The sequence below is a fragment of the Oncorhynchus nerka genome, linkage group LG16, assembly GCF_034236695.1.
Source record: "Oncorhynchus nerka isolate Pitt River linkage group LG16, Oner_Uvic_2.0, whole genome shotgun sequence".
NCBI lineage: Eukaryota > Metazoa > Chordata > Actinopteri > Salmoniformes > Salmonidae > Oncorhynchus > Oncorhynchus nerka.
The window spans coordinates 25,528,308-25,537,896 of record NC_088411.1 but is presented as its reverse complement, the minus strand read 5'-3'; the positions used below and the strand labels follow the sequence as shown (position 1 = coordinate 25,537,896).

At 43.4% G+C, this 9,589-nt stretch overlaps 1 protein-coding gene across 1 annotated transcript; it reads left to right on the top strand.

The window, feature by feature from the left end:
• Window positions 1-666: 666 nt before the first annotated feature.
• On the top strand, window positions 667-8,012 carry LOC115144314 (ATP-binding cassette sub-family B member 10, mitochondrial-like). The gene is made up of 13 exons (XM_029685243.2): window positions 667-1,635; window positions 1,865-2,065; window positions 2,218-2,420; window positions 3,007-3,141; window positions 3,307-3,453; window positions 3,683-3,818; window positions 3,986-4,081; window positions 4,221-4,430; window positions 4,536-4,615; window positions 4,728-4,908; window positions 5,135-5,178; window positions 5,275-5,309; window positions 5,487-8,012. Exons 1-13 carry the CDS (start codon window positions 1,203-1,205, stop codon window positions 5,737-5,739), a joined length of 2,154 nt encoding a protein of 717 aa, XP_029541103.2. The 5' UTR covers window positions 667-1,202; the 3' UTR covers window positions 5,740-8,012.
• Window positions 8,013-9,589: the final 1,577 nt, after the last annotated feature.

The following is a 9,589-nucleotide window of genomic DNA, read 5'->3' as shown; positions in this document are numbered from 1 at the left end:
ACGTGCAACCTTCCGGTTACTAATCCCAACGCTCTAACCACTAGGCTACCCTGCCGCCCTCATGTGGTACCCTTCAGGCTCATCCTGACATGACCCTCCAAGCATGACAAAGTCACCAGCCATACTGCTCGTTCTGTGCATGATTTCCTGCAAGACAGGAATGTCAGTGTTCTGCCATGGCCGGCGAATAGCCCGGATCTCAATCCCATTGAGCACATCTGGGACCTGTTGGATCGGAGGGTGAGGGCTAGGGCCATTCCCCCAGAAATGTCCTGGAACTTGCAGGTGCCTTGGTGGAAGAGTGGGGTAACATCTCACAGCAAGAACTGGCAAGTCTGGTGCTGTCCATGAGGAGAAGATGCACTGCAATACTTAATGCAGCTGGTGGCCACACCAGATAACGACTGTTCATTTTGATTTTGACCCCCCCCCCCTCTTTGTTGAGGGACACATTATTCCATCAATGTTAGTTACATGTCTGTGGAACTTGTTCAGTTTATGTCTCAGTTGTTGAATATTGTTATGTTCATACACATATTTACACATGTTTAAGTTTGCTGAAAATAAACGCAGTTGACAGTGAGAGGACGTTTATTTTTTTGCTGAGTTTATATGTTTCTGTTGAAGATGACATCGATTAATCGAGGTCGCTTAGCAATGTCTTTCAAAGTTTTTCTTATATCGTCGGCCATTGATTTCCGTGAGGGACTTTAACAAGAAGCAGCTAGGTTATTTTCCGGGGGTCACCTTTTCTATTGAACAGAGAGGTTTTTCTGTTCGTAGAGTAGTGTGTACTTCTGACAGTCGGTTACCGTTAGGCTGCCTTGTCGCCTGCAGATTGTGTCGACATGTCACTCCTATCGACAGACATATTGTTGTGACAGGGCGCTCCCAGCGCGATAAAGACAACTTCGCCTAAATGTGGCTGTCACGAACAGATAATGATGAATAACCGCCAGGAACCCACGATGTAATAGACATTATCATTTGTCGTTAGTGTTGGCTGGACACGAAGGAGGACGTTGACCTAACCGTGTTTTTATGTTGGAATTCGCTGGCCTCTTCGTATGTGAAATGGAACATGCTCGTTCGCACTTTCTTGCTATGTTTTGGTCATTTGGTAGGTAGCTGGCAAGCCAACGCACTTGAGTTTGTTTTTCTTGCTTTTATGTGTCTGAGTCGCTCACTAGCTGTCTTGCAGAATGGGACTGTTGCTGTTGCAATTGTCAAAATGTCCAGGCGTGAATATTTTGAAGCACGAGGTTCACTCCCGTGTACATAAACTATTTTGGTTAGAATGCCAGACGTCCAGGGGACAACGAGGGGTGAGTGGGAAAAGGTTCGAACCTGTGGCACGCTCTTCGCTTTCACACCCGAGGAGATGCAACTCTCTTGTGCCCTGTGTACCACTTAGACAGTTCACCATACCCCCCCATTTGTTGAGGAATTCATGGACAGCAACTGTACACTTTGCCAACTACAGCTCTTCGACAGACTCAAAACAAGCAACACAACAAGAAGTTGACAGCAAAGATATGCAGTCAACGGAAACAAAACAATCCCCAACTCGGATACCCACTGAGGATGTCAAAAGGATTTTACAACTTGCCCACCCTGAGCGCTTGCGACTGTCAGGTAGGCCATGTCATTTAAGGTCACCACAGGGATATCTTCGAAAATGACCAACGTGGCACTGAAATAATGTTATCACCAACTTGTGCCTGTGTAGGGTTGACTAAATGACATAGTTTATTCCTTACTTGGGCCCTATTTGTTGTCATGAAAGTTTCCCTTTTTAAACAATAATACAGTAATGTTACTTGTTTTGATTCTTATATTTTGTTTTCTATACCATCCTCCTCAGCGGCTGTGGGCTTCCTAATGGTCTCCAGCGCTGTCACAATGTCGGCGCCCTTCTTCCTGGGCCAAGTCATTGACACCATCTACACCAGCTCTTCAGAGGACTTCAGTGCCTCCCTCCGCTCTCTGTGTATCATGCTTTCAGGGGTATTCCTTTGTGGGGGCGCCGCTAATGCTGCCCGTGTCTACCTCATGCAAATCTCAGGTGAGCGTCACCGTTTGCTCTCAGTGCATGCAGAGTGGGTTTACATATTAAACAGATGTCCATCTCTGGATTTTTTTTGGTTATTACTATCGTGACTTTGATGCCATACAGAGGAACTAATCGAACATTTCAAAAATATGTGACTCTTGCAGGTCAACAGATTGTGAGAAATCTACGTGTATTCCTATTCTCCTCGATTCTGAGGCAGGAGGTAGGTTTCTTTGATAAGACCCGTACCGGGGAACTCATTAACCGCCTATCTGCAGACACGGCACTCATCGGCCGCTCCGTCACAGACAACCTTTCTGACGGGCTCCGCGCTGTCGCCCAGGCAACAGCTGGGGTCAGCATGATGGTGAGAAACAGCCCTCTCTCCACATTTGTTTGTAAAGTGTTTTTAGGGTGTTAAAGTCCATTCTACTCTGTACAGGGATCAGTTCTAAGATTTTGAGTCACATGGGAATGCAAGTTGTATTCAGAGGTGAAACTGGTTTGTCATTAGGAAGATGTGATTTTTCATCCTTTCATGTACAGCTTTCCTTAGCGGTACCATTATTCTGGTTACTGTCATTTTTCTTTGTCATTGTTCTGGTCTCTCCACATAGGATCTGGTTTGACCCAAGTTCTTCATGTTACAACAAGTCTATTTAGAATTTATCGAGTTAATTCCTTGAGTTTCCTCCTTGGTTAGTATATATTCCTAGGATGTCATTTCTAAAACAGATGACCCCGTAGCAAAATATCCATAACTCATTTATCATAGTAAATATAGTACAGTTGAATACATTCATGATAAATATGTTAACACATCCTCTCCGGTCATTAGTGGCTTTACAGGTTCAAAATCCCTTTATAAAAAGGTAACCGAGCAGGCTTAAAAGACTTGGGCTGAATTGCCTCCTCACATTTCCTGGCATCTCCCTCTCGCTCTCTGCCAACAGTTTTACGTGTCACCAAGTTTAGCAGCCTTTGTGCTGCTGATTGTGCCTCCTATGGCTGGCCTAGCTGTCATATATGGGAGATACCTGCGCTCCATATCCAAACGTACACAGGACTCTCTGGCTGAGGCCACACAGGTAAGACGAGACCCCTTCTAACTGCACAGCATTAGTCATTACTGAAGCAGTGTTGCACTGTAGATTATTCTCCAAGCAGAGTACATAGACACCAGGTCTTTTAATCATTTTTTAAAATGTTTAATTGAAACCAATTGATCAGACTGATACTGTATTGTCTTGTAGTTGGCAGAAGAACGCATCAGCAACATGAGGACAGTTCGGGCGTTTGGTAAGGAGCTGACAGAGGTGGCCAAGTATACGGAGAAGGCCAACTATGTTCTCCACCTGGCCAAACAGGAAGCCGTTTTGAGGGCTGGCTTCTTTGGCGCGGTGAGCATCCAACAATTCAATGTTGCCCAATGTTCCTTAAAGAGAAATGGAGTGGTTGTTAACATTTTCTCAATCAACGGCAGTTGAAATGTAGTCAAGCCCTTTTGGCCTTTTGAAAGACTGGAACCACAGAGTTGTGCGATCTGTGGTGGAAGCTTCTGCTTTTATGACCTGTGTGTTTCTTCGGGGGTCATTGGGTTGTAACTGGTTTTGTATGAGTCTCTTTTAGACTGGACTCAGTGGCAACATCATCATCCTGTCAGTGCTGTATAAGGGAGGGCTATTGATGGCCAGTGAACACATGACTGTGGGAGAGCTCTCTTCCTTCCTCATGTACGCCTTCTGGGTGGGCATTAGCATTGCAGGTAGGGCGTATATAATTGTCTCATTGCCTATGCATTCTGAGGAAAACCCCTGCTCATTAATCAATGAACAAATCACACTGTTAGAATTTCCATTTTAATAAGAAACTGATTCTCTCTATCCCCTAGTCTGTCTGAGCAGCTGTTTAAATGTCTGTTTCGTTGAACAGGTATGAGCTCGTTCTACTCTGAACTGATGAAGGGCTTTGGCGCAGGGGCACGTCTTTGGGAGCTACTGGACAGGAAGCCCGAGTTCCCCCTCAATGGTCAGCATCAAGCCCTGCCATTCTAGACCACACTGAGAAAGCATTGTGCAAAACACCTTAATTACATCACACTTGGCTAGTAGTCCTCTGCATCTAAACTGGCATGTATATGTCCATGTTCCTCCTCATTTCTCTGAAGAGGGTATTGTACTGAGGCCGGAGCAGCTTAAGGGTCAACTGGAGTTCCAGAATGTCTCCTTTGCCTACCCAACCCGCAAAGACGCCCCCATCTTCCAGGACCTGAGTCTCTCTGTGCCTGCTGGCTCCGTCATGGCCGTGGTAGGGCCCAGCGGATCGGGCAAATCCACTCTGGTCTCCCTGCTGCTCAGGCTCTACGACCCAGTTGCAGGTGAGGACTACAGTTGAGGTCATCTCTTACAGCAGCTTCATGTCACTGTATGTCTTCCATTTCGTCAACAGTCTTCTGATATAGAGATCCTTTTTTGCTGTATAGGTGTGATCACTATCGACGGGCATGATGTGAGAGATTTGAATCCTTATTGGCTGAGGAGTCACATTGGAACTGTTAGTCAGGTAATTGGTCACATGACGATTATTAGTAGGCAATATGTTCCCATTGTTGTGGCTAAGCAATGCTTTGACATGTGGTCTAACCCTGTGGTATTCTCCCTCTGTGGGTCTGCAGGAGCCTGTACTCTTCTCCTGTTCCATCGCTGAGAACATTGCCTATGGAGCGCCCGACTCTGGCACGGTCACAGTTCAGGAAATCCACCGGGCTGCACAGATCGCCAACGCTTATGAGTTTGTCCGAGGTTTCCCAAAAGGCTTTGACACTGTGGTGGGAGAGAAGGGTGTTCTACTCTCAGGTGAGACAAATACATGCGAATCAGGAATTCTCTTTGATTTTGTGATGTGATTACGTAGTTGATAGGTGTTCCTAAAAAAAATAATGTTTTTTAATTGTTATGGTGTTGGACTTCACTGGGCATTCCTCAAACCGGAATGATCTGACTACAGAGTTATTGTTCATAACTACAACCATCGCTTCTTTAACAGCTTTAATGTAATGACTAGTTTTGCTTTAACCAACAGGTGGTCAGAAACAGAGAATTGCTATTGCAAGGGCTCTGCTTAAGGTATTTTTAATTACATCTGATTACATGCATCAAAAATTGTATGTTTTAGTCAAATGGGCAAATGTTGTAATGTATGCATTCTCTCCCTTCTCTCAGAACCCCAAGATACTTCTACTTGATGAGGCTACAAGGTAAGACATTGTGCATGGTCTAATCACATTTTACATGAGTCGCTCTTCCTCCGTTTTGGACAGTTAAGCAAGGTCAATCAGCTGGGTGAAGCAGGGTCAAACAACCCAATGACATGTGAGCTATAACTCATGGACCTCTCACTTTTGCGCTCTCTTTTCCATCCCCCTCTTCCTCAGTGCCCTGGATGCAGAGAATGAGTTCCTGGTCCAGGAGGCTCTAGAGCGGCTCATGGATGGGCGCACAGTGCTGATCATCGCCCACCGCCTCTCCACCATCCAGAACGCTGACGCCGTGGCTGTGCTGGACCAGCGGCGTGTGGTGGAGTGTGGGCAGCACGCACAGCTCCTGGGCAACCGCCAAGGCCTCTTCAGGAAGCTGATGGAGAAACAAGCATTCCTTCAAGAGGGGCAAAAGCAAGCGTTGCGTTGAAAAGAGCTGGGGAGGGGCCTTAAATGTAGAGAAACTGCCTTTAGCTGTGTGGTGACGTGCTAATCACGCTGCGCTCTGCGACACTCCTCAGTCTGTCAGTGGTGTATGTGAATCAGTTTAAGCTATTTGCAAGGGAGCATTTGAATATCAACTGGAACATGGATGATTTTAATATTGCAGAGCCATCTCGTAGTGCTGACGGGGATTCATTTTGAGACAGCCAGTAGGTTTGGATTCTCTTCTTGAGGACACCCAACTTATTGAGTATCATTCTTCAAGCTGCAATATGTAACTTTTTGGGTGACCTGACCAAATTTGCATAGAAATGTTATAGATCAGTCACTCATTGAAAGCAAGTCTAAGAAGGGGTACATCTGTTCTATGTGCACTATTTCTATGCTTCCTGTTAAGTTTCGTCTTTTACTTTCGGTTTTGTACACCAGCTTTAAAAAGCTGGAAATATCTTTGATTCTGAAAAATATATTTCACAGTGGTTTAGATGGTACAATGATTCTCTACACTGTGCTTTCTAGTTTTGTCACACAAACTGAATTTTTTTCACAAAATTGGGTTGTGCCTTCAGATAGTGAGTCATGTGGCTTGCGATATAAAGCAGAAGGACAGTCATCGTGGCATTCAGTTATTGTTCGATTGAAGGTTAGAATGGGTGAAACGAATGACATAAGCGACTTTGAGCATGGTTTGATCATCGGTGCCAGGCATGCAGGTTCCAGTATCTTAGAAACGGTCTGCCTCCTGGGCTTTTCACGCACTACCGTGTCTAGGGTTTACTGAGACGTGAGACAAACAAAAAAACATCCAATCAGCAGCAGTCCTGTGGGCGAAAACAGCTCGTTGATGAGAGGTCGATTGAGGATGGCAAGAATAGTGCAAGCTTACAGGCGGACCACAAACAGGCAACTAATTGCGCACAACGACATCTCGGAACTCACAACTCATCCGTCCTTGTCACGGATGGGCTATTGCAGCAGACGACCACACCAGGTTCCACTCCTATCAGCTAAAAACAAGAAGCGGCTCCAGTGGGCACGCAATCACCAACACTGGACAATTGAGGAGTAAAAAAACAAACATTGCCTGGTCCGACAAATCTTGATTCCTGTTGCGTCATGCCAGAGTCAGGATTTGGCATAAGCAGCGTGAGTCCATGGCCCATCCTGCCTGGTGTCAACAGTAGAGGATGATTGGGGTGGTGTGGGGAATGTTAATTCCATTGATAACAATTGAGCAATGTTTCCATGCCCTGAAGAATTCAGACTGTTCTGGAGGCAAAGGGGTGTCCGACTCGGTACCAGATGGGTGTACCTAATAAACTAGCCACAGTGTGCATTTATTTGTTAGAAGTTATCCAAAACGTGAAGCTAGCATTGTCAATTATGTAGGCCTATTTCAAAGACAATGGAAAACATACAGAGCACTGATATACAAGTAACATTGGCATAAATGTGGACGATAATCAAATATCTTACATTGCAGTTGATAAAGCAAACAAACCACCACTGATCAGTTATGGAAATGATGTGCATATCCATGCAAATGTTCTGCTATATCATCTATTTCACCACTGGCTATTATTTCATTGATGGATAGTATGCTGGATATTTGATTTACATTAAATACAATCACAAAATTAATCTTCAAAGATGCTTTTGGGTGTTACACTGGTACCAATTGTACATTGTACATTTCTGAACAATCTAACATTCAATAGGTAGAATTTGACCAAATCCATGTTATCTTGACAGTATGTATGACTGAAAGACCTTGCAGACTTTTTAGTATTTGGATTTAGATTTCAGCAAAATCCTTTATACTAATGGGATATGTAGATCTTTAAAATGTGGCATTATACGCTCACAGTATCAAATAACATTTATTTTCTTATCTGACACTGATGAATAGATTTCTCACTTACCTGTGACACTGGATGTACTGTGCCTGGATTGTACTGCAAAGAAACATTCACTGCTCTGTTTTGTGCCATTTTGCTCCTCACATTTTAATCTTGGATTCAGTAGTCATCCTTGTGCAATAGAAAGGCAAGAACAAGAATGGTAGGGAGATTTAAATAACTTTGAGCTTCAACCAATGCCATACCAATGTGTTTGTGTGTAAGTCCTATATAAATGTTCTCTACAGAAGGCTCCTTGGTAAAATCAGCATGTTGTAATAATGTATTCAAATATAATATTTTAATGATTTTGTGTGCTAAATTATTAGGCCTTTGTGAAAAATAAACGATTTTAATAATATTCTGTGATTTCCTTTTCAAATATAAACCCATTAATACAGACCCTTACTATGCAGGAAAAGTTACATTAACTGTAAAATGTTTTTTATATTATCTCAGACTCAGTCATATATCTTCTCAGAAAATATTTCATCTAACCTCATCTCTTGTGGACAGATGAAACAGCAAGAAAAAAAAGAGTAAATGACAAAATTTCACAAGAGAATTTTACTTCTGGGTAACCAAAATGACCAAAAGAGGGTACTATTAACCTAATGTTTTTTTCTCTCCAATCTGTGTGTGTTTAGAAAAGTTATATATCAAATGAATGAAATTCTAAATGTTCAGTCGAGACAAATCTGGACCATCCTCATCCATTCTATTCCTACACCTTTGTCACCTCTTTCAGTGATCAAATAGATCAGTTCAGAGCCCATGACATGCACTGGCGTTGCGTACTGGACACCTGCGCTGCCCCCACAAGGTAGTAACCTTTCAAAAAGTCTGTCATCAAGCTTTTTAATGTCAATAAGTACTTATTTCTTGGCATCAAATCACATATCTACCGTAGCTTTGATTGGACTGATGTCAACATCATACTTTCAAAATCTTAGCTAGACAAGCAGTCATCTTCAAGAATCAGGTCAACAATCTACTGGCAAATCCTGTTCAAACCTTGTCATATGAAGAGAAATTATAGATAAAACGTATCGGTGCTCATCAGCCATTGGACATAACACAACAAGTTGGAAATTGCAAATTCAACAATGAGTGGTTTAGAAGGAATCAGTGGCTAACTGCAAGTGTTGCAAAGCAATCACTAGCCTGCTATTCAGTGGAGAGGGTGTGTGGTCCAAGTCTGGGTTTAAGGGTCTCTTTTCCAAGCTTAAAAGGATAAACATTCACATGCAACACCATGGGAATGAAAAGGTTGAATTCATTGGCCATGCTGTCAATACAGCATGACTTCTGCCGCATTCAAAACAACTTGGAACTGGGAAATCTCAGACGTCAGTGAGTTCAAGACAACTGGGAACTTAGGGAAAAAATTTGCCCCGACTGGGAAAATACATTTTGAACAGTCATTCAAGTCGGAATTCCAAGTCGGGAACTCATGCCATGATTCAACCTTGTTTAAAAATATATATATTTTACCCCTTTTCCCCCTTTTTTCTCCCAATTTCAATTACGATCTTGTCTCATCGCTGCAACTCCCCAACGGGCTTGGGAGAAGCAAAGGTTGAGTCATGCATCCTCCGAAACGTGACCCACCAAACCGCACTCTTTAACACTCACCTGCTTAACCCAGAAACCAGCTGCACCAAAGTGTCAGAAGAAACACTGTTCAGCTGACAACCGAAGTCAGCCTGCCGGCACCCGGCCTGCCACGAGTCAATAGAGCGCGAGAAGCCAAGTAAAGTATTTATCCTACAGTTCTGACTTGTGTACAGGGAGATTACTGTAAGAACGGTCCATGTTATGAATTCTGTACCTGTACATTTCAAAAGTGCTGAACAAATAGTTATAATGACTACATCCATCCTAGCTCGCTCATTAATGTCTTAATCGAAATTACGGATTGCCTCTTATCAACTGACA